Genomic DNA, 25,835 nt, shown 5'->3' on the forward strand with positions numbered 1-25,835 from the left:
GGATTATAATTGTCTGGTACCTTGTCAAAATACTTTTTCAGTAAATCATATTTTTCAAGCATATAAGCACTTTTTAAAAAATAAAAACTAGAATTTTATTGTTCTGATGTAAATTCTTATCCTAAAAGCAATGTCTTATTTCTATAAGCTTTTAAATTCTGGAACATAAACATATATATTACTTATACTTTTGGATTCATGAAGGGTCAGTTCTCTGATGCTCTATTCATAAACATTTCATTTTTCACATTTGGAACCAACATTTCAGGAGTAAAGAAAATTAGATATGCTACACTCTTAGATCACATGCTTGTTATATCCAGCTGAAACTTCTGGATACCACTGCCCTAATTGGTGGTTTATTCTTTCATTCATTCATTTGCTTGTTCATTCTCACAACCCTTTGACAAATATGTATAGAGTGCTTACCCCGAGCCTGGCACTGAACTGCGATTGGGGATATAGTGGTGATCTATGCTGGATTGTGTCGGTGTTCTGTGTGATGCTAAACCAAAATATATTGGGTACACAGTGAGGATATTTAATAAAAGAAACTATATGCCCAAATAATTTGGGTGTAGTGAAAAAGGACCTTGGAATCAGACAGGTTTGGTGTGATCTGCTGCTGGTTACTTAACCTCTTGGAGGCTCTTTTATTCTCCCCACAATGCTAACATTTCGGGATTGTTTTAGGAATTAAGATAGAAAATGTATGTGGAATTGCCTGGCAATTGGGTCAGTTAATTTTATTAATTTGTTTGGCCACAGGCACAGACATGAATCTTTTAAGAAACTGGTGTCAGTGAAATTTTGAAACTAGAAACTCTGATCTCTTCCTCTTTCAGGAGTGTTTCTTTTAAAGATTTCTCTTTTTTCTATTCCAATTTGACCCCACATCGAAGACACGAATACCTCTTTGTAGTAGTGGGTAAAGAGAGGGTTGTTTTCGCAGTCAGCTTTTTTCTCTGGGACCTGACCAAATGAAAAGATCCCTGCTAGCATGTAGAACTCAATGTCTGAGAAACAAACTGGAATCATCTACCTTATATTCCTAACCAACAGCTCCATCTGATATGACCCTATCAACTTTTTAATTGTTTCACTGGGCCATTCTGAGGATATCACTCTTGGTTCTGCAATTAAATTAAACAAACATTAATTGAGCATCTCTTAGATGCTACCTGCTTGAGGGTACCTGCTTGTGCTACCTGCTTGAGGGTACCAAGAATGAAAAATGACCCCTGCCCCATGGATTTCTTGCAAATAATTCAAAAGGGAAGGGAAAAAAGTGGTATTCGGAGCATATCTGCAATTCTCGGCTTTGAGTCCTCAAGTCCTCTAATAAAACAATTCAATCTTGAGCTAAATCTTTCCATTTGTTATTTGGTGTTTGCCCTTCATTCTTCCTGCTGTTCCCTATCTGCAGATGCCACTGCTAAGATTCATTTCAGCCTAAGAGTATGGCATGTTTGGATTTATTTGTGAAAAACGCCTTCTACAAACAATCGCTATACCAAAGTGACTGTGCTGAATCACTGTAAAATGATGTTATCTGTTTTGAATGAGCTGGCCTGTTCATTCACTTTCTTCTATTCATCATCCTTTGAAAGGTGTAGATACTTTCCAAGTTAGAAGCCCTGTTTTTAAATGAACTAATTATCAATCTCCAAGGGCAAATGTGCTTAGAGTTCTGAGTATCATTTTACTTTCTCCTATTCCTCTCCTAGAAGGGAGAGCCAGGCTTTCAGAAAGGGATCAGTAACATCAACAGCATAAATGAGTAAAGTGTTTGCTCATGATTATATAGCTGGTAGCTACCTCTTTCAAACTCTGTTCTGCCTGATTCTAAAACTTGTTTCTTTTCTTTACAAACAGGATTTTAAAACTCTATTTCCTTAAGTTGCTTCAGGGGATTCCACAAACTCCATTTACACATATATAAAACTATTTAGAAAAAAATTAAAATGCACTCTAAAGACATTTGAGGTATTTATTATTGCAAGTTCTGGAAGATTTTTTAAAAAATAAATATTTTTGAACTTAACACCTAAGCTGATTCTGATTTCATTCCGCTTGTATCTGTTGCATATTATGGAATGACAACAAAGATGCCTTTTGAAAGATGGGTTCCCTAGGTAGGAGATAAAAGTTTGATAATTACTGGCTTGCAATTTACACTACTGCTTTACCGAGAGATATATTACATAGTACATAGAGCAGACATAAAGCAGACTCCACCATCATGTGTAATACAATTTAGCTAACAAACATCACACAGGGAATAACACAACATGGATCAACAGGCTGTAGGTGAAGGACTTCAGGGGAGGCAAAGGTAGGCGTCTTGTTTTTAGGGCTATTCCTAAAATAGTGCATATGTATTTAGTAAAACCAATTGTTTGAGAATCGTGCAGCTAATAGTGCAGCTATGTTTTTCATTTGCCAACTCATTTTCAGAAATAAGTATATTTCTGTTGGTTAGGCTTCATGCTGATGCTGATGAGATTACAGTTTTAAAACACATACATGGGAGTTGGCTTTACTTGGCTTCATGGCCAAATTGTACACTCCTAACTTTGACTATTTGTTCCAAAACAGCTTCCGTTTTTTTTTTTTTTTTGAGACAAAGTCTCGCTTTGTCACCATGCTGGAGTGCAGTGGCACAATCTCGGCTCATTGCAATCTCCGCCTTCTGGGTTCAAGTAATTCCCCTGACTCAGCCTCCTGTAGCTGGGATTACAAGTGCGTACCATCACACCTGACTAATTTTTTGTATTTTAGTAGAGACAGAGTTTCACCATGTTGGCCAGGATGGTCTCGATCTCCTGATCTCATGATCCGCCCGCTTCTGCCTCCCAAAGTGCTTCCTCGTTTTGAAGACAAATTTAAAATGTGACTTCACATCTGTACCTACTACAGAAATGTATACTTCCGTACACACTCACATACATGCACACCGCAAACATTTTAGACCCTGTGAATATAGTCAATAATGTTACCTTTATGCCTGAAGAACAGTACTTTTTTTTTCAGAGTAGCATAATTTTTTTTTAAAGATCAAATCTCAAGATTATAGTTCACATAGAAGAACTTTATCCTGTAGACTTCTGTTTGAAGGCACGGTGGTGATACAGACAGCTTTTGCTTTCATTTGTATTTTATGACAGTGGAAATCAGGAGTATTTTCAGGGAGAAACTGTGAGAGAAATGACTTGGCTGAACATCTGCTATGAAGCTTTTATCTGAATCTGAGGCTGCAGTGGATGACCTCGAAGGATCTCCACTCCCAACTTTTAGATTATACAAGTCTAATCCAAATTCTTTCTTGTCAGGCTTTACGTTAACAAGAAAGATCACTGTTTGCTGCCTTCTTCGTCTGTTTCTTACATAGCAAATTACTTCCTAGAATGTCTGAAGATTTGACAGCTGTATTTGATCTTCATTTTGTCATTGGCCATGATATCTCTTTAAGGGGAGACAGTTTCATTTTATAGATATGGAAGCAGAGGCCATCTGAGGTTAAATGGTTTGTCAAAATCATATGTGAACTATGTAACACCAAAGGCTAAATATAGCACTAGGGATATTTCTGAAAATAAAAGGCAGTGCCCAAGAATCTATAACTTTGTTTTCTTTTTGAGATAGGGTCTCACTCTGTTGCCCAGGCTGGTGTGCAGAGGCACCATCATAGCTCATTGCACCTTTAAACTCGAGGCTCAAGCTATCCTCCCCCCTCAGCCTCCCAAGTAGCTGGGACTACAGGAATGCACTGCCACACCAGGCTAATTTTTCTATTTATTAATTTATTTTTGTAGAGACGGGGTCTTGCTGTTGCCCAGCCTGGTATCAAACTCTTGGCCTTAAGCAATCTTCCCACATCATCTTCCCAAAGCCCTGGAATTACAGGGGCGAGCCACCATACCCAGCCAATGTAACTTTAAATTTTTTCCCCCATTGGTAGGATTTTGAGTTTGTGTGTGCATTTGCATGTGAGTGTTTGAGTCAGAGACTATATGAAATTGGGCTTTGCATCTCAACTACCTAGCACTGTGCTGGACACAACATAGGCACTTAATAAATCCATGTAGTATAAATGAAAGAGTACCAGGGAAATAATCTTGTCTGTCAAAAGACAGTGGCATTTTCATTTTTAACCACCAGGATACCGATTATTTTCAGTTCCCCACTCTGCCACCCCATCTCCCTCACCAAATCCTGAAATTTCCCCATGAATAATAAATACATTTATAACAAGCAGTGGTCTTAACCTGAATTTTCATACTGGAAAGAGTAACGATTTTGGATGTAGAACTCAATTTCTATGTTTGGGAATCTTTTGTAATTTCTTTATGCCTCAATTGGAGTTTAACAACAATGAATACATATATTTTAAACCACTAGCATGAACACTAATGACATTTATTAAGCACTTGCTAAAAGCCATGGAATGTGCCAGAGAGCTTACATGCATCTTCATATTTAGTCCACGCAACACACCTGCGAGGCAGGTCTTTTTATTGCCACCATACCCTGGCTCAGAGACATGAGTCTCCTGTTCAAAGTCACACAGCCAGCCAGGCAGAGCTGGAAGAGGGGTAACGACTGACTGTGTTGAGGACTTGATGGTCATCCCTCCATAAACAGCAGCTGTTAAGATAATGGTGATAATGCAGGAGTCCTTGGGAGCACATAACATGATGAGTGTGCAGCATCTTAGCATAAGTAAGTTTATGAGATCTGTTTCCTCCCTGATAGCGAAGGCTGTCAGCATGAAAGCTATCTCTGCTTGAGGGCAGAGAAAACTTAAGGATGTGTTAGGGGTGAGAATGTAGAGAGTGATCACATTATTTCAAAATTAAAATAGTCCTTTTGAGAATATACCCTTCGATATTTGGCTGCGCATATGAAAGTAGGAAACAGAGGCAAAAACATATTTTATCAGTTTCACAATTTCCCTAACATACGTCTTGATTTGCTATACGCTTGAATATTACAAAGAACAGGATGGAACATTCTTCCTTGCTCTTCTTCTAAGAGAAATCTGTTGCCGTATGCTGTTCAGCCTTCAGTCTGGGAGTGCCATCCCACAGTGTTTCAGCGGAGAGCTGCCAGGAGAGAATAATAACACTAGCGGTGTTATTTGCTGACACGAAGGCTAGGAATACACTTACAGCCTAGACTTGGCTTCATGCCTCTTGTTAAGGCACCAAACAGCCGGGCTTACCGACAACTTCCCTGAGACACATTCGCTTACTCTAGCACTATTTAAATCTCTTTGTGGGGTGTATTGCTTTATTTCCTTCAAGTCTATTATCTTTTTAATCTCACCTCTCATTCGTTTTCATCCCTGAGACTAAAGAAACAAGAAGGAGTACAGATCTGGGGATGTTAACCTGACGTCTATGAACCCCAACATGAATGGGCTTCAGGCCAATCTTGAACCAAACCCCTGATCTCTAAGAAGGTGAGGGAGGCCTAGACCATCTTGCTTTTCTGAGGTTCCATTTAGATTAAAAAGTAGATATGCCCAAATAGAGTTAGCAAAGCAAGTGTTTATTTTTAACTGCTTACTATAATAAACAAACTCTTTTAGCACACAACAATTAACAATATGATGCAATATAATTGTGCAAAACAGGATATTTACAGTGTTTATGAAGAATACCAATTCAAAATATTTCAGGTGGTATGATCAAATCATGGGTTGCAAGATTAAGGTTGTCTGGTGAATGCTTTCCATTTTTGAATTCTCAGAGTGTGTCTCTGTGAAAGTATGTGTAATCTCACTTCAAAAAGAAGTTTCATAGTCAAAATTTGAGGAATTCTGCTTATGTGAATCATCAACTACATGGCCCCCCCACCAGTTCCTCTTTTTCCTCAGCCTTTCCTGAGATGTTCTGCCTTGACAGTGAATGCACACTTTTATACTTGTGGGTTCATTTCCTAGGTTTTATTAGATTCTCTAAGCAGTCCATTTTCCAAAAAAGGTTAAGAACCTACTTGTCTCAAAAGTAACCTAACCTATAAAACCCAGACCAATGAACAGAACTCCTCATTTTAAAAAATCAGAATATTCTTCTTTTATATTATAAAATCTTTTAACTCTGCAATTTAAATTAATATTACTACTCTTTTTAAGAGTAGTAATATTAATATTAATTATTGGCAGGCTTTTTAAAAACGTGTTTAGTAATCTTGAAATTTGTTGTTTCAAATTTCAAGAAAATGTCTTGAAATTTGTTGTTTCAGAAAAAATCTTGTTTCTTAAATTTGCCGCCTCTCTATTCCTATTCAAGAATATCTAAGGTTAAAATGAGGATGGTTATCCTGAAGAGTCAGTGGTCTAAAGCCCATCCTGCTACTTGGAATCGTGTGACCCCGAGGAAGTGCTGACCCTCTCTGTTCCTCAGTTCTGCATCTCTAAGATGAGATAGTTAATTTTCATTCCTCAAGTCCATTTTAGCTCTAAAAGATCATGATTTTTCTTACTGTGTTTCTCCACCTACTGCCATACTGTCCCTGCAATGTTTTAATACCTGAGCTCCAAAGCTATTGACATGACGTTTTGACCTGCTCTCTTAGAAATAAAACATTTGCTTACTTTACAACCAAAACCAGTACTTAATAGGTCTGAATTCAGATTTATTTTGTCTTTGACCTGATGTCAACGAAATATTTATTTTGTTGTCATGGTGAACAGTGCATGCCAAGTAAACTTAGATCACTATAAAAACTTAAAAATAAAAGAAAATCTAAATGTTTTGGCCCTGTTAAGTTGCCAGATACAGAGCTGCACTGATAGCTTAGGGCACTAGATGGCGATATAAGTGCATCACATAACAAACATCTTGATTGGTCCAGCATTAAAATCCTAGTGATTGAGGCCAGAACAGGTTAATGCATTAGTTAAAGAAACAAAGTCAAATATAATCAGGTGTAGGAATGTTAGCTAATGCCCTGAATATGTTCAGTAACCCAATGCTTATTGAAATAAAAGATTGTTAAAGTAGAAACTAATTTATCCTACTGTTGAGCGTATCTTCAAGCTAATTTTTTGGGCAAGAGTTGGCAATAAACACGTTTCTCATAAAATGTGTATAATTCCTAAGTTCACCTCCATTTTTGGTTTTCACTTTTTAAAAATAGCAATTGTTTGGGATGGCGTGTGCCTCACATATATTATTCATTGACCAAGCACTATATTCTTATCAGGGATGTGAGCCCTAAGACACTGGTGTTTTAAAGGGGAAATGGCCGACTTACTGTAAGCTGTTGGCTGGGCCATTATTGACTGGCAGGCTCAACTGGAAGCACTTTGTTAGTGGATTAGGTTGCCCTGGAAATGCCTTCCTGAAACTCTAATGATGCACTTAAGGGAGCCCTCTGGAACAGGAGTAAAATGTCTTTTAGCACGAGTGCCTTCCACCAGAGTCCTCTTGGGATGACTTGGGAGGGGCTGGGGGCACGTCCAAAGAGATGCCCAGTAAGGAAACAACCCCAGAAAAATGTTGCAGGTATCAATTTCTTACAGGTAAGCTAAGATAATGACTTATGGATGTAAACTGTGGGCTTTCTGTGGGTGCCAGTGCTTCATATCTTCATTTTGAAACAGCATCATTAATTTCAGAGAGGGTGTTTATGTATCTACCTATCTACATATATAAATAGTTATTTATTTATTTGCTAGGGGTTGTGGTGGCAGGCGGATGAAATAGAAAATAAAAAAGGGAGAATTTGATTGAATATGGTTTAAATCAAAGGATTTAAAAAAAGCACTTTGTATTTTGAACATTGGGGTCATTTGGTGTGCGTGTCTGTGTTTTAAAACAAGCATTAGAAGGATATTTGCCCTTCAGCAGGAATTCCGTGAACGGGGAGGGGGGAAGATTTGTAGATTTTTCAAATAAAAAGTCAGTTGTGTTTATCTCACAACTTACCTCTTGGGTAGGGGGCAGGGATTTGCTGTGGGATGGTGACGGTGGTGGAGGTAAAGACAAGAAAGAAGGAAAAGGCCCTTGGAAACTCCAGACTCCAGGACAGGACAGGGAGGGAAGTGGCTGCGCAGCACTGCGTACCCGCCCGAAGCCCCGCGCGCCTGGCAATCGCGTGCCCACCGCCGGAGCGCGGCGTCCCCGTGCAGTCCTGGCAACCTGTCACTGAGGAGGACGTGACTCGGAGCTGCCTCCGCTTTCTCCAAGCCATATTCCTTTAAGATGATGTAATAGTCATTTCCCTGGATGGTTTCTTGCCTGCACTGCTGAAACAACAGCATCCGAACTGCACTGGGAACTGTGGAACCACCCAGCTCCGCCACCAGAGAAGCCGGAGCCCCGGGCCCCCCGCCGGCATCTCTGCGCTGCGTTGGCCTCTGGCTCCCACCGGCTCCCACCTGGCTGGGAACATGGGAGTCCGTTTGCCCTTGCCGGCAGGTGGAGTGGCTACCTGGGACCCTAGCAGGGCACATCTCTCCATCTTTCTGCTTCTGGGCTTTCTGAAAAGCTTCTAAGTCCTGGTACCTCTTGCAACTCTCTTCTAAGGATCCTTTCCAAAGATTTCTTTTTCCATTTTTTTTCCCTTGGGGAAGCTTTGGTTGAATATTTTCTCTGCTTTACTTCTTCAACCCAACCTCCTCTCATCACGGTTTAACTTTTTTTGTGACTTGTTTTAACTTAAGATACGGAATGAATATATATGTACCTACATACATACATAAATACAAATAGGCATTTATATAAATACATATATATAATAGTTATTTTCCAAGAGCACACCTCTCTGGCACTTTTCATTGATACCTCGGTCGTTTACCTGTTTGGGATTTGACAAGATCCAGACTCAGTTTGGCTGTGGATTTTGATTGCTTTACAAATGGTTATTTTTTTTTTTCACAAGAACTGGGTCTCCAGCACTCACCAAGGTAAGCTCTAAGACTTATTGCTTTTCTTGTCCAGCTGAAAAAAAAATTCCCATTTAGAAGTTGAAAATTGCATGTTCCTTTTATGTAGACTTACAAGTAAATTGTTTTTCATACTAATTGCTGGAGACAGGGGTTTATAGATAAACATGTAGACACAAAATAGCAAGAGAGAAGCTATGATTTAATTGAAGAATGGCTGAGATCAGTAGTTCCAGAGCTGCTTATGTAAAATAATCTCTCTCTCCCTCCCTCTGTTTTTCCCTCCCTCCCTCTCTCTCTCTCCAGAGGACTCTTTTTCTGACTCATTCCGGGTTTGAGGAAATATTTTTTTCTCTTTTCCTTCAGACGGACATCTGAGTAACTGGGGAATTGGCCTGCCTTGCCTGTGAGCTTGATGGAAGATTGGATATAGACGAGTTGATTATATTCTGTGAAGTAGCAGCTCACTACCATCCACCATCCAGGGTTTAAACTACTTTTTCAGCATCACTTCACCTGTGGACTCTTATACAGTTTGCTTTCTTGGGGGAAAAATACTGGGATAAGAGGAAGTCATTTTTTAATAAGTTAGCATCCTTTTCCCTTTCTTACAAGTTGATCGAAAGGATAAGGCTGTGACTCCATTGGATTGCACTTTAAATCAAAATAGCAGCAGCAGAAGAAAGGGACAATGGCTCTGAGTGGAAACTGTAGTCGTTATTATCCTCGAGAACAAGGGTCCGCAGTTCCCAACTCCTTCCCTGAGGTGGTAGAGCTGAATGTCGGGGGTCAAGTTTATTTTACTCGCCATTCCACATTGATAAGCATCCCTCATTCCCTCCTGTGGAAAATGTTTTCCCCAAAGAGAGACACGGCTAATGATCTAGCCAAGGACTCCAAGGGAAGGTTTTTCATTGACAGAGATGGATTCTTGTTCCGTTATATTCTGGACTATCTCAGGGACAGGCAGGTGGTCCTGCCTGATCACTTTCCAGAAAAAGGAAGACTGAAAAGGGAAGCTGAATACTTCCAGCTCCCAGACTTGGTCAAACTCCTGACCCCCGATGAAATCAAGCAAAGCCCAGATGAATTCTGCCACAGTGACTTTGAAGATGCCTCCCAAGGAAGCGACACAAGAATCTGCCCCCCTTCCTCCCTGCTCCCCGCCGACCGCAAGTGGGGTTTCATTACTGTGGGTTACAGAGGATCCTGCACCTTGGGCAGAGAGGGACAGGCAGATGCCAAGTTTCGGAGAGTTCCCCGGATTTTGGTTTGTGGAAGGATTTCCTTGGCAAAAGAAGTCTTTGGAGAAACTTTGAATGAAAGCAGAGACCCTGATCGAGCCCCAGAAAGATACACCTCCAGATTTTATCTCAAATTCAAGCACCTGGAAAGGGCTTTTGATATGTTGTCAGAGTGTGGATTCCACATGGTGGCCTGTAACTCATCGGTGACAGCATCTTTCATCAACCAATATACAGATGACAAGATCTGGTCAAGCTACACTGAATATGTCTTCTACCGTAAGTACAAAGGGTTCTTTTAATTTTTTATGTGTGTCAATTCTCTTCACAAATGTATATGGTCTGTGTGTTCTGTCCATACCTAAGGAACATGGTTTGGAATTCTTGTTAACTCTTGAGTTGTAGTTAGAGGATTAGAGATTATAATTCAGCTCTTATGTCTAACCTAAGGCAACTTTTATCCGATGAGGTCACAGAATATTCAAAGGCCTCCAAAATCATAAAATGCAAATGATGTTGGTTTATGCAATACGTAAAATGGAACAAGCATGTATATCTTTTTGTTTTTGCCAGATATTGAATTGGGAAAATAAAGTTGATTATTACATCTTGGCTGTTTGTCCACAGGAGCTTGGTATACTCAGTGGATGAATTACTGCTGTCTATTCATTTAGCTGGACTTTGAGGTCTATTAAGCTGGTTGCTGAAGACTTGCTTTCATCAGGGGCTTTGAAAACATAAATGGATGTTGCAATGAATAATGTGGTCTTGGCTAGATGGCAGTACAGACTGCTGTAAGGCCCCCTGCTCCCCCCAAGTCTAAATTTTGCTTTTAAGGGTTTTACAAATCTGCTGTTTGATTCTGAAGTCTTTTGTACTGAGACCTGAGTTGCACTGCAGACTTAATTAAGCTGAACTTCATTTAAGATCTATCTAAAAGGAACTAGATCCTTGAGAATTGTCAATCATATGCAAACACCTTCAGACAGCTGAGGTGATAGAATTACTGACATAAACGGAAGCCAGAGAGGGAGGAAATGAAACAGTGTTACTGAAGACTTTTAAGTAAGGGGTTCTTAGAGGTCAGTTCATTTGCTTAAATGAAGATACCCTGCGGATTCCTCATTTTATGATATGGCATTATTCTAAACTATAAACTATGAGCCATTGATCTCTGAAAGGAAAAGAGTAAATCAGCCTGCACTCTTTGGTACTTGATTTTAACTGCCGATTTTCAACAGGCCCAGGAGTTGGGTGAAGTAAATTCCACAAGAAATATGTTTCCAGTATTAACATTTGATTTCCTCTATTCTTATTCTAAAACAAATCCAGAATTCAGGATTAAAATATCGAAATTTCTTTAAACATAAAAGTAGGACTGAATTTCTTGGATTGGTTTTTTTTCCTTAGTTATGTTTATTCATTTGGCAATGGTGCTGGGAACCGTGGTGAAGAGGCTAGTGGGAAGCCAAGTCGTTCTCTACTAAGCTATCACACATTTGGTTAAGACACATGTATTGCATAGCCAGAACAACCTGTGGAAAAAAATGAAATCAGTAATCAGTTCGGGAGTATATTGATGTGCAATAACAAACATCATTTGGTTCATTAATCCTATCTGTGGCCTTTATCTACAATCTATATCTTCCTTTATGCTAGAGCTTAGTGGACACGTATTGTTTTCTTCCTTTTGGTAAATTTCCCACTAGTGTAGAGATAAGATTCCGGCTTTTTAGCTTTCTATAAAGGAATATGACATCTATAATTCTGAAGAAGAAATATCTTCTCCAAACTTTTTGGAGAAGTACGTCTTAGAGATAGTTCCGATGCAGCTTTGTAATGTTTACCATGTTCTCCAATTTTGAATATTTGAAAACATAGCATCGTAAGAAGCTTCAACCAAATAAACGGGAACATACCAGTTATACCCACCAAAAAGACCACATTGGATTTATAGTCACTTGCTTACATAAATGAGACCCACACACTGAAATTTATTTGTCTACCGGTGGCATTTCTGTGTTCATCAAAGGCTCATCTGTCCAACGCGATTTCCCTTTAGATTGCTGTGGACAGGCTCCATTCTCCTGACTATGTCATTTCTTCTTTCTTTGTTGAATTGCTGAGAGATTGCTGAGAAACAGTTTGTTCTCCATCTCTCCATGGACAGGCTAGCACAAATGCACAGGAACTTCATACCAGCAGCATATATCTTGCAAATGATATACTTCCCCTTTGTACCCAACATCCAGAGCTAAGTGTTAACTCTTCCTCTGTCTTAGGACCAATAAAACTGACAGCTGGCTTTCTAGGGTGCATAACAGCTTCCGTGCAGCTGCTTAGCCATAATTATTTAATTAGAAGCTGCCAACTGTGCCTATATAAGCATTAATTCATCAAGCTGTTGTGCTCGGGTTAATGGGCTGAAACCATGGGAGATGCTCTAAAGAAGGGAGTTGGCTGCATGCAAAGATGCTTTTCACAAAGGAACTCAACTTCCTCCTGGGCTTAGGGGGAAATATATATACATATATATATATATATACACACACATATATATATATACACACACACACATATATATATACACACACACATATATATGTGTATGTATATATATATACATATATATGTGTGTGTGTGTATATATATATATATATATATATACAAGCTCCTTAGATCTAATAACACAGGAATAATGCAGAGTCACTTTGCATGGATCAATATCTCAGTAAAAAATAAACAGCAAGAAATTAGTGCATAGCATGATGGTTCATAATCATGGGGAGAGATTTCTTGTTTCCCTGTTTGCCTGTTTTTTCTTCTGAGTCTTCAAAGAAAAATTTGGGAGACCAAAATCTACCTATCAACCATGAATAAGTTAGATTCTTACCTCATTTAAATTTTCATGTGGACCTAGAGTTGATGGTCAATATCAGGTGGTTTTGAGTGTGTGTTTTGTTCGTGTAGAACTATGAACAATGAAAAAGTCAACAAGTGTTTGTATGTGCTTAAGAGGCAGGTAAGAAATGTGTTTGTCTACATTACTCACACACCAAAATACAGGAGAAATGCTATGGATTATGATTCACTTATATGCAACTGAAAGAGTTAATATGAGTGATAGAGGAACATAGAAAAGAAACGTCTGCCCTAGGGATTGCCTTACCAAGTATTTTAGACATGTCCTTTGCTTTAATTTAAAACAATAAGAAGGTTTCTTTACTCCTTTCCCACCCAACTGACCGAATAATTACTTTTCAAGCATTATGTGGAAGGTGAGGTCATAAATATCAGAAAATGCCTTCTTGATTCACCTCCAAATAAAATGAGAACTATGTAATCTGGAAAAGACAAGTCCTGATTTTGAACTAGATACTCAATAACAATTCACATCACTTAGGAACCAAATGACAGGTGCATGGAAATAAATGAACCTTTATTTCCAGAGCCTTCTTCTGATGCCTGAGAGAGTGGGAAGATTGTTCTTGGTTGGAGAGAATTATGCACATTTCCATAAGCCTACTCATGAGTAAGTTACTTCAGCCAAATGCCTGAAAGCACTAAGATTTAAAGGCATTTGCCTTTAATAAAACTGTGATAACGTGACCACACATAGGGAGGTTATTAATTCATAGGAGACTTATTCTGAAAACATACACTCTGAATTCTGTGAGTTGTAGAAACAGACACACTGATTCATCATCTTTTCAACAAATTGCAGCTTGTAAGTGCATTTTAACCTTTCTTTTCTTTACTTATTTTCCTAAAATTTAGAGTTGCTTCCACAGAAGTCTCTAAATAACCTTTTAGATGCAGCATATATCTTCAGGATTATTGATTAAGATAGGCTGTTGGAAAAAAGTAGATCAAGAAATTATCTTCCATTTATAATTCAGCTGTGTGACCTTGTATTGGGGAGAAATATATGCTTTGGCCACTGTGAATAATTTAGCTAAGATTGAATTTAACAAGCTTCAATAGGAGCATGTGCTTTCATAAGAAAACAGGTGGAAATGCATCTACCCTAAAATGATGCTAGCTTTTTTTTTCTCCTGGCTACTTGAAAGTTACGAGTACAGGTTGAGCATCCCTACTTCAAAAATCCCATGTCCAAAATGATTCAAAATCCAAAACTTCTTGAGCGCCAGCATGATGCCACAAGTGGAAAATTCCACACATATATGCTCAACACAAGCTTTGTTTCATGTCCCAAATTATTAAAACTATTGTATACAATTACTTTCAGGCTATGTATATAATATGCATATAAAACATAAATGAATTGCATGTTCAGACTTGAGTCTTAGCCCCAAGATATGTCATTATATATATGCAAATATCATAGAATCTGAAAAAATCCAAAATCTGAAACATGTCTGGTTCAGGCATTTTGAGTAAGGGATACTCAACCTGTAATAATTTCAATTTTTATTATCTATAGAGATATGGTATTGGCACATGCAAAGTGAAACATCAGGGATAGCAGAGTGGCCAAAATCATAAGGTATGTGAGGTTTGGTCCCTACACTACCAACATCTCTCTCTGTGACTTCCTTCTGTTGTCTCACCTTAGCTGCTCCTCTTTCCTTCTGTTTGAGTCACGCCTCCTTTCCAGTTCTTTCTCCCATGCCATAATCAAAACTCGTCATTATACTTAGAATACTTTCAAGGCATGATGTTACCTTCCCCAGGGGTATTTGTACATTAGAGCACTTTTAATAGTTGTGGATCAGGCATCCTTTTACCCTGAAGAAAGTGTTCTTAAGATTTGAAGCTTCTTAATTTCTGATGAAAAACAAACCACAGTTTAAGTATAAGGTTTCATTATGAAGTCAGTTTAGACCCATGCTCAGTCAGATATTGGATAATAAAGGGCAGAAGCAGCAGACATAATTTTTCTTGTTTCTTTAAGATGCTGTGCGCTGAGAATTGGGCTTAATAGAACAGTGATATCAGCATGTTAGTGAAGTATTTTATTATACTGTTTTCACTTCTATGCCAAGCAAGAGCTGTTACCTGAGCCCAGTCCCTTGTAGGAGAAGATTAAAATAGTCTCTTCCTCGGTCTGTGGCATCAGGGAAGGTATTTGGCAGCAAGAATTGTGTCAATGTATGGGCAAAAAGGGGAGGTCTCTGAAGTTGCCCCCAAGTGTTCTGATACGTTAAAATATATATGATTGGAAAGAGAAGACCAAATGTTTCTAACAGCCTAATGAGGTTGTATCTAATCAAAGAAATTAGAAATGGAAGTAGCTGAGAATGTGCCACAAAGCTCCATCTGGAACACTTCCAAAAACAAAACACGGAAAGGAGCGACTACGCATAGGACGAGTGCCAGTCCCATGCATAGAAAGAAGTCTTCCAGAAATGGATAGATGAATGCTCAGTTTCTGCATCATAACGCACTGTTGCTCTTTTTCTTTTGTCTCTGCGATGGCTTTTCTCAAGTATTGTATTTCTTGGCAAATCAGTTAATTTTTTTTTACAGAAATTTTGAAATGTATCCAAATGTAGAGATAATGGCATAATGAACTTTCATGTAACCATCACCCATCTCTAATAATTACACTTAGCACAGCAAGATCAATCTTGTTTCATCCATATTCCTACTTACTTTCCCTTCTGTCAATGCTGGATTATTTTGAAGCAAATCCCAGACATCAATTCATTTCTTTATCCACAAATGCTATGGTATATATTTCTAAAATATAAATTATTTTTAAAAGCAACATAACATCGTTATATGGTATTATACCATATACCATCATACAAAATTAATAATTCTTTAATATTATCAAATAACTAGTAAGTGTTTAAAGTTTCCTGATTTCTTCACAATGTTTTTAAAAGTCAGTTTGAATCAAGATGCAAATGAAATCTGCATATTATATTATATTTGTTTGCTAATTTTCTTTTCTCTCATAATTTAAAAAATATTGCATATAACTTATATGCAACAAAGTGGTAAAATGTCCATCTTACATCTCTTTTAATTCCTCCCTTTCTTTCTCTTGCTCTATTTTGTCTTCTCTCTGTTTCTGTTTTCCCTTCCCTTCCCTTCTTTCTCTTTCTTTCTTTCTTTCTTTCTTTCTTTCTTTCTTTCTTTCTTTCTTTCTTTCTTTCTTTCTCTTTCTCTCTCTCTCCTTCCTTCCTTCCTTCCTTCCTTCCTTCCTTCCTTCCTTCCTTCCTTCCTTCATTTCTTTCTTTCTCTCTTTCTTTCTTTTTCTTTCTCTTTTTTACAACTTATTTGTTTCATGAAATCAAGTTGTCATGTTGAATATCTTGCATTCTGGGTTTTGCTCATCCATCTCTATGATCTCCGTGATATTATGAACACACCTTCCCCAATCCTTATGTTTTTGGTAAGCTCATTAGATCTAGACTCCAGATTTTAGAGGCCTAATCAGATTCACTCAGTATTTCTGACAAGTTTTCACAGGTGATAGCAAGTCCATTTTACAATTTGCATTGGAGGATTGAAATGCTGTATGTTATGGAGGCGAGGTAAGGGCGTGTTTTTATTGTTAGCTTTTACATATTTATCATCTGAATCAATAGCGATTGGGTGTATTCTCTCCATTGTTCAAGTTGATTCTGATGACAAAGCAGGCATTCAAAGAGGTCCCTTATTTTCTCTCCAGTCATTCAAGGTCTAGTATTGCACTTCCATTCTTGTCATTAGATTAGGCTACCATTCAGGTGCTGCAGTGAGCTTACCAAGATGTGCAGTGGGCCCTGTTGACTATGAGAGTCATTTTGGGTAGAAAAGTTTGCCTTCTGGCTATTCTGATTTTACATTTGAGTACCTTTGTATTCTTTCAATTGTGCTGAAACTCCACTGAACTTACCATTTGTGTTTCCCAAGCCTCTTCTCTAAATGGCATTGTTAGTCACTCAGTTGCCCAAGGAGGAATAAAACATAGGCGACATTCCTGATTCATCCTTCTCCCCACTTTCTCCAATCTCCAGCAAGTCCTGTTGGTTCTTCTCCTTCATCTCCCTCAGATCCATCCTCTTCTTTCCATCTTTGCTGATGGAAAGGCTATGAGCATTTCTTTATTGCTTTTCTATACTATTGCAAATAAACTTCAGTTGTTCTCACCCTCCCGCATCCAGTATTTTCCCCTTTGGATTTATCCTCCTTGCTGCAAATATGATGAGATTTCTAAGGAGTGAATGACCATGTCACTCCTTTGCTTAAAGTTGATAATTGTCTTACAACTGCTCTTGTATTCAAATACAAACTCTTTAACATGAACCACATCCTTTTGTGAAATCACTTCTGCTTCCCTCCTCAGCCTCTACTGTTGCCATTCTGCCCTCTTTGCATTCATAACCTTAGCCATAACAGATCTTTTTTAGTTCTTGGATGCTGTTGTATACTTGCATGTTCATTTTTTGTGCGTGATGTTCCTTCTGCCTGGAACTCTGCCTCCATCTGCTTTGATTAGCTAGATGTTCAATTTCTCAATCCAGAAGTTACTTCTTCTGGGAAGCCTTTCCTAGTCCACTATACCTGGATTAGGTATCCCTTATCTTTGCCTCTTAAGATCCTATTTTTCTATATCACAGCACATATAATAATGTATTCTACTTGTTTATTTACCTGTCTTTCCAACTGTAAGCTTTGTGAAGACAGAAACTGTATCTGTCCTCTTCATTATTATATCTGATTCAGTGCCTGTAACAAATGTAGGTATAGTACTTTATAAATATTTCTTTAGAATGCATTTTTAAAAGTTCCTACCGCAATATTCTGTTTTGGTCATAGATGCTACTGTTTTGAACATACTATTGTATTATCTCTTAATAGAAGAACTGGAGGGCAGTGATGGTGTGTTTGGTGCTTTAAATAATAATAATAATGTTATTTTCTAACTTTCACTGAGTGCTAAGCATTTTACATACTAGTTGGAATTCGCACTGAAAGGTGCTCTACTCTTAGCATCTGCGCAAAGATTCTAGCTCTAGGGAACTAAGAAAAACACTTACCAGCAGCAAAGTCTCCTGTGGTCTCCTTTTAGTTGGTTCATCCAAGCAGGAGTAAATTGAAGCTGGATGTGACCAGGGTTTAAGGAGCAACCAGGAGGGACCCACGATTCAGAAAAGTGCTGCAAAATTGATAAATATTCCCAATAGAAAAAGAGCTCTACTAGAAGGCAAACTGTACTGTGAGACCGACAAGGTTGCTTTCTTAATTTTCTTGCTGCCAAAGTATTCCATTTCCTCTTCTCTTCCCATAAATGTTAATTATCATTTCTTAATGCCAGAGGCAGCAGCATAACATAGTGGTTAAGAGCCTGGATTTTGGTGCCCAAGCAGCTTGAGGTTGAATCTCAGCTTTGCTACCACCAGATACATGATCATTAGCAAATTGCTTCCATGCCTCAGTTTCCTCAACTGTAAAATGGGAAGGATAACAATAGTACTTGCCACATAGAGTTGTTATGATATTTAAATGGGTTGATATATAGAAAGTGCTTAAAACGGTGCCAGACACCCAGTCAGTGCAATAGAAGCCTTAATAAATATGAGGACCTTTGGGAATACTGGCATGGATGAGACATAAATGCTTCCTTTAAATAACATATACGATTCTTTCTAATAGTCCTTTTGAAAACTTTGCCCAGTTTATTGATGTTAAAACAGGTTAAAACAAACAAAAAATATACAGAAGTCACTTTATAAGAAGAAGTTTTAGCTATTTGTTATAACTGAATCTGAGGTAAACCCCTTAAAAGGCTTTGAATTCTAGTAACTCTTTGCTTCATTCTGGCTATTGCACAATGGAAGTGATTAATAGATGGTTTCCTCCCCCTATCCTTCACCTTGATTTCAACCTGTGGCTTTTCGGAACCTAGAGTAATATATGATGGAATTAAAAATTAAAAATACAACTTAAATTATATATCTAATCACTGCAGAATTAGAATAACTTTTTGTGAATATCAGCCTAGAGAGTATTCCCTTTCATGGTGACAGAAAATGGTTATTGAGTATGCCACTGACAGTAGGATCATTGAAATTGCTACAGAAATGAAAACAAGACATTTTGCTTCACACCGTGAGTAGCTGTGTTATGTGGTATTCAAAGGAAATAAGATTGCTAATGGGATGGGAGTCTGTTACTGTGTGACCCATTCAAAAACTGTCCCATGTGAAGAAATTCATACTTCTCTCCTTTTATTCATCAGTTCCATTCCAGAGAAGAAAGTTATAATAATTTCCTCAGTCAAATTTACAGCAACTTTTTATTCTGAGTAAATCTGATATAATCTGATTAGGAGTTAGTTGTATTGATGAAAATAGAAAGCAACTCATTGAACATAATTTGGTGGCAAAGTTAAGAGATTGTCAGCCTGGCGTGGTGGCTCATGTCTGTAATCCCAGCACTTTGGGGGACTGAGGTGGGTGGATCACCTGAAGTCAGGAGTTTGAGACCAGCCTGGCCAACATAGGGAAATTCCATCTCTACTAAAATTACAAAAATTAGCCGGGTGTGGTGATAGGCGCCTGTAGTCCCAGTTACTCGGGAGGCTGAGGCAGGAGAATTGCTTGAACCTGGGAGGTGGAGGTTGCAGTGAGCTGTCATCACGCCACTGCACCCCAGCCTAGGCCACAGAGTGAGACTCCGTCTAAAAAAAAAAAAAAAAAAAAAGAAAGAGAGAGAGAGAGACTCTCAGGCTGTTTGGCTGTTTTAGGCAACATTGTGGACTGTCCAGGTCAACAATGAGAAAATAGAGAAAAGGACAGCTAAGCTCTGGTAGTGGTAACTTTTTTGTAAAGGGGACTCTGGAGCAGCACAGAAATTCTAGTAATTAGGCTAAAGGAAATTAGGCATATGGATATTAAAGTGTGGCAGAGGCATGGAATGAAAACCAAGGGAATTCTCTTGACTTGGAGAAGAGTTTCAGAGTTCTGAAGATACCCCTAACAGAGAATGAGCTGGATCACATTGAAAAGCACAGCAAGCACTGGTCAGGCATCACTGCTAATTTTCTTACGGCTTAAGCACTCATTTACATCAGTTAAAGACATTTTCCTATGGGCATATGCCTGCCAAATTACACTGTAATTCAAATGGAAGATATAATCCAGTTTTTACTAATATTCTTTCTAGTCAACTAGGTGAGATTTTTTTTTCCTTAAACAGAGGGATATCTGTGTGGAGTTGTTCAATTTTGTCAAGCTGCACAAAATAAAATTTATTAATTCTTATTTGCCCAATAAAAGTATATCTTAGAAAATGAGCAGTTTCACTTGGCTTTTCTGAATAGATGTTCCTCTGGGACAGAGAGGTAATAACTGATAATATAATGTGTGATATTTTCAACAATTCTAGGTCAACTTTGGATGCTCAAATATATAAAATATTTATTTGGAAAGATGTTATTGCTTCACACTTATTGAGGACTTGTCTTATATGAAGTACTTTTCTGTAGGCCTGTTCAGTTAAAATGGGTAGAAAATGTCATATCTGTATGCAAAGAATCAGCATTCTGATTCACCAGCTCTTCATGTTAATGATTTTCTAGTACTTCTCCACAATCTGCCAGGGAAGTGATTAACAATCTGCATATACTTCATTGATTGGAAACTGCAGGCACTTTAAACCTTCCTTCATCTGCACTCTTACACACAGACCAAAAAAAAAAAAAAAAGTAATGAAGTGTAATTTTGTTTTCTTACACACCTTGACATCCTTTCGACAGAGTGACCTTCTTTAATAGGCAGATTTAGGTCTAGCCTCAGTTACTTGCTGAGAGTTCTGTTTACTACTTTCTGGGCACATGAGTAAATAACAGGCACCGTGACCTTGTTGTGCCCTTTGCTCTTGTGCGTGTTAGGTTCCTCAACATCATCCACCACATGCAGTGGTGGGCTTTTATATGTCTTCTAGAAATACCTATTGAACACCTAAAGTGTGCCCACGATTGCACAAACCTCCAATAATTCACCTGTGAACAGAAGCGTATGGTCATTGTTGTCATGAAGCATATGGCGTAGAAAGAGATTAGAATAGTAAATGGGAAATTTCAATCTAGTGTGATGAGGAAGTGTAAACTGATATGAAGATAGTGAGATAGCTCCTAGTCTGTACTTGGGGTATCAGGTAATTAAAACTGGTTTAATATTAATACTTAGAGAGGGAAAAATACTTAAATCTTTTCTGCATTTTTTGACTTTCAGACACTAGCTGGTGGATGGAGTAATAAAAGTTATATCCTAGAAGGCTTAGGAAAACTTTAAGATTATTAACAATCCTTTTATTTCTGATTTAATTAGATTTTTTCCAATGTTAGCTGTGCAAATGATATTATTAATAGTTATGCCAAGAACCAATATCGTATTTTTTTAACTCTTCAGGTTTCTCTTCCATTCAAACCTTTGTCTTTTAAAAGTGCTTATGCTAAATCAGAGTCCAAATGATAACCAAGATAACCAGTAATTGATTTTAAGAGTACTTTATATTTGTAGTCTCCTTTTATAATGATTGTCAAAATGGTATATACCATTATTATTATTTTAACTTTAACTAAACATTACTGATTTACCTTGCTAATCTCATGCACAAATCATTTGCAGCAACTACTACAGTGCTGAACACTCAGGAGGTGCTCAATAAAAGTTTGTGGAATGTATGGATAAATTAATAATACCACATTTTAAAGCAAGGACACGTGAAGTGTAAAATAAATGAGATTTGCCCTCATTTTACTTGCTACTCACTTTTAATCATGAATATACCCCATGAGTGACAGTAAAATATGGTTGAATACCCTAACAGCATCAAACCCATCTGGATAAAAGCCTTAGTTCGGTTACTTCCTATCAGGGCATACTTGGGCAAGTGTCTTTTCTTCCTAACACATCAGATCACCTCCCTCCACATACAAGGGGGATGAGGAAGCTTCTCTCATGGCAGCGTTGTGAGAACTAAGCCAAGGTCATGCCATCTTGTTAGCTTTGTTCTCATCAGTAGCCAGGCATTTTATCTCCCAGCTCTTTTATTTTTCAAGATGGAGTCTGGCTCTGTTGCCCAGGCTAGAGTACAGTGGCATGACCTTGGCTCATAGCAACCTCTGTTTCCTGGGTTCAAGCGATTCTCCTGCCTCAGCCTCCCGTGTAGCTGGGATTACAGGCCCCCGCCACTGTGTCTGGCTAATTTTTCTATTTTTTGTAGAGACAGGGTTTTGCCATGTTGGCCAGGCTGGTCTCAAACTCCTGACCTCAGGTGATCTGCCCACCTCAGCCTCCCAAAGTGCTAGGATGACCGGCATGAGCCACTGTGCTGGGCGTTTTTTTTTTTTTTTTTTTTTTGAGACGGAGTCTCGCTCTGTCTCCCACGCTGGAGTGCAATGGTGCAATCTCGGCACACTGCAACCTCCGCCTCTCAGGATCAAGTGATTCTTCTGCCTCAGCCTCCTGAGTAGCTGAGACTCCAGGCATCCAACACCACACCTGGCTAATTTTGTATTTTTAGTAGAGATGGGGTTTCACCATGTTGGTCAGGCTGGTCTTGAACTCCTGACCTCAGATGATCCACCCACCTCGGCCTCACAAAGTGTTGGGATTACAGGTGTGAAACATTGTGCCTGGCCTCTCCCAGCTCTTTTAATTCATCTTACAAATGTTTGGACCCAGCAGGAGAAACTGAGAGCAGATGGACCTGTTAGAGTGATGCTGCCTGCTGCCGAAACAGAAGTGCTGCAGCTACCCACTGGTCTAACTCTGCACTGTTACTACACATACTTCGTGGCCCTGGAGACAGAAAAAACATATCACAACTCACATTCCTTTAGTTCCTCTGGTCTGCTCACCTGTCCTCCCCCTTCTTTAGGCACTCAGCCATTACACTGCCCTTTTGATGGTTCTTACAACAGGCCAGCCTCTTCCCCACCTCAAGGGATTTGTCTTACCTCTCCTCTAAACACTCATCCTTCCACTTTTCATTTTTCTGAGACCTACTCATTCTTCAGGGTCAGGCTTCAATGGGTTTTCCTTGAAAAGGCCTTCTGCTGTCGTCCCAGCTGAAGTAGCCAGTCTTTTCCTAGTGATGTCTATTCAGTATCTTGTTTGTTTTACTGTTCATTATTTGCTTGATTTACTTGTTTATTCTCCCTCTATATATAAACTGTAAGCTTCCTGGTGGCAGGAGCTATATTTGTCCTACTCTTTTGTATCCTCAGCACCTAGTATAGTGCCTTATACATAGTAGGAACTCAATAAGTTATTTTTCTCTATTCCCCCCACCTCATGATGATAAATTATAATAATAGAATTTCCTCTCATCATGAAGGCAGCAGGTTATATGTATATTTATGTATGTGTGTGTGTTTATACATACACACTTACTATATACATGTATGTAAGTGTATATAATAGCTGACTTGTTATAGAAATGAATGAAAGGGCTGGGCGCAGTGGCTCACCCCTGTAATCCTAGCACTTTGGGAGGCCGAGGCAGGTGGATCACGAGGTCAGGAGATCGAGACCATCCTGGCTAACACGGTGAAACCCCGTCTCTACTAAAAATATAAAAAATCAACTGTGCATGGTGGCGGGTGCCTGTAGTCCCAGCTACTTGGGAGGCTGGGGCAGGAGAATGGCATGAACCCGGGAGATGGAGGTTGCAGTGAGCCGAGATCGTGCCACTGCACTCCAGACTGGGTGACAGAGTGAGACTCCGTCTCAAAAAAAAAAAAAAAAAAAAAAAAGAAGAAGAAGAAATGAGGGAAAGATAAAAAAGAAATGGGCAACTTGAATCTTGAGAGAGAGGATAAGAGATGTGGACAGGAGTGGGGAAAGTCACTTTGCTAATTCAGGTGCCTTAGGTACCTCCGTTGTATGACAGGAGTGGTTGATCTATGTAACTGCATTGTAAGACACTGAGTAGCAAATAATACCACATATGTAAAGTGACTGTGTTGCTTATTAGATGTCTGCTATTAAGGGAGATTTTATGTTAGCTTGAGTGAACATCTAGAGAATGTCTTAAGGATGCGTAATGAAGAAGAGAGACATTAAATCTGCTTTATCATTATTATATTATTATACTTTTAGGTTCCGGGATACATGTACAGAACATGCAGTTTGTTACATAGGTATACATGTGCCATGGTGGTTTGCTGCACCCATCATCCCGTCACCTACATTAGGTATTTCTCCTAATGTTATGTCTCCCCTTACCCCCCACCCCCTGACAGGCCCCAGTGTGTGATGATCCTTTCTCTGTGTCCACGTGTTCTCATTGTTCAACTCCCACTTATGAGTGAGAACATGCAGTGTTTGGTTTTCTGTTCTTGTGTTAGTTTGCTGAGAATGATGGTTTCCAGCTTCATCCATGTCCCTGCAAAGGACATGAACTCATCCCTTTTTATGGCTGCATAGTATTCCATGGTGTATATGTGCCATATTTCTTTATCCAGTCTATTATTGATGGGCATTTGGGTTGGTTCAAAGTCTTTGCTATTGTGAACGGTACTGTAATAAACATACGTGTGCATGTGTCTTTAGAGTAGGATGATTTATAATCCTTTGGGTATATACCCAGTAATGGGATTGCTGCATCAAATGGTATTCCTGGTTCTTGATCCTTGAGGAATCACCACACTGTCTTCCATAATGGTTGAACTAATTTACACTCCCATCAACAGTGTAAAAGGGTTCCTATTTCTCCACATCCTCCCCAGCACCTGTTGTTTCCTGACTTTTTAATGATTGCCATTCTAACTGACATGAGATGGTATCTCATTGTGGTTTTGATTTGCATTTCTCTAATGACCAGTGATTATGAGCTTTTTATCATATGTTCGTTGACCACATAAATATGTCTTCTTTTGAGAAGTGTCTGTTCATAACCTTTGCCCACTTTTTGATGGGGTTGTTTGTTTTTTTCTTGTGAATTTTTTTAAGTTCTTTGTACATTCTGGGTATTAGCCTTTTGTTGATGGATAGATTGCAAAAATGTTCTCCTATTCTGTAGGCTGCCAGTTCTAACTGCTTTTTTTAGAGAGTTGCAAAAGCATTTATGTATCAATGGTCAAAATAAAAAATAAGTATTTTAATGGGCAAATACATTTCTATTATTTAAATTATTATAAGATTATCGATTAAAGAAAAAGTAATAATGTGGTGTGGGATATTAAACATTAAAATAAGATGTATAACAACTATAATCCAAGGGCCTGGAGGGGAAAAATGAGGATATGCCATTGTAAGATTCTTATGTGCACAAAGTGGCATAATATCACTTAGAAGTAGACAGACACTTCTCAAAAGAAGACATTTATGCCACCAACAGACACATGAAAAAATGCTCATCATCACTGGCCATCAGAGAAATGCAAATCAAAACCACAATGCGACACCATCTCACACCAGTTAGAATGGTGATCATTAAAAAGTCAGGAAACAACAGGTGCTGGAGAGGATGTGGAGAAATAGGAACACTTTCACACTGTTGGTGGGACTTTAAACTAGTTTAAACATTGTGGAAGACAGTGGGGCGATTCCTCAAGGATCCAGAACTAGAAATATCATTTGACCCAGCCATCCCATTACTGGGTATATACCCAAAGGATTATAAATCATGCTGCTATAAAGACACATGCACACGTATGTTTATTGCGGCACTATTCACAATAGCAAAGACTTGGAACCAACCCAAATGTCCAACAATGATAGACTGGA

General features: G+C 38.6%; 1 protein-coding gene across 4 annotated transcripts in view; it reads left to right on the forward strand.

The window, feature by feature from the left end:
* Positions 1 to 25,835, forward strand: part of KCTD16 (potassium channel tetramerization domain containing 16) — a 316,361-nt gene that overhangs the window by 26,570 nt on the left and 263,956 nt on the right. Inside the window, exons 1-3 of one of the 4 annotated variants that reach the window (XM_058439969.1) lie at positions 8,213 to 8,429; positions 8,893 to 8,917; positions 9,263 to 10,419. In XM_058439969.1, the coding sequence (XP_058295952.1) occupies positions 9,588 to 10,419 (832 nt within the window). In that variant the 5' untranslated portion in view covers positions 8,213 to 8,429; positions 8,893 to 8,917; positions 9,263 to 9,587. Of the gene's footprint in view, positions 1 to 8,212; positions 8,918 to 9,202; positions 10,420 to 25,835 lie in introns of those variants that run through there. The other 3 variants (XM_032158236.2, XM_032158237.2, XM_032158235.2) reach the window with 3 other exon arrangements.

Source organism: Hylobates moloch, unplaced genomic scaffold (assembly GCF_009828535.3).
Source record: "Hylobates moloch isolate HMO894 unplaced genomic scaffold, HMol_V3 SCAFFOLD_6, whole genome shotgun sequence".
NCBI lineage: Eukaryota > Metazoa > Chordata > Mammalia > Primates > Hylobatidae > Hylobates > Hylobates moloch.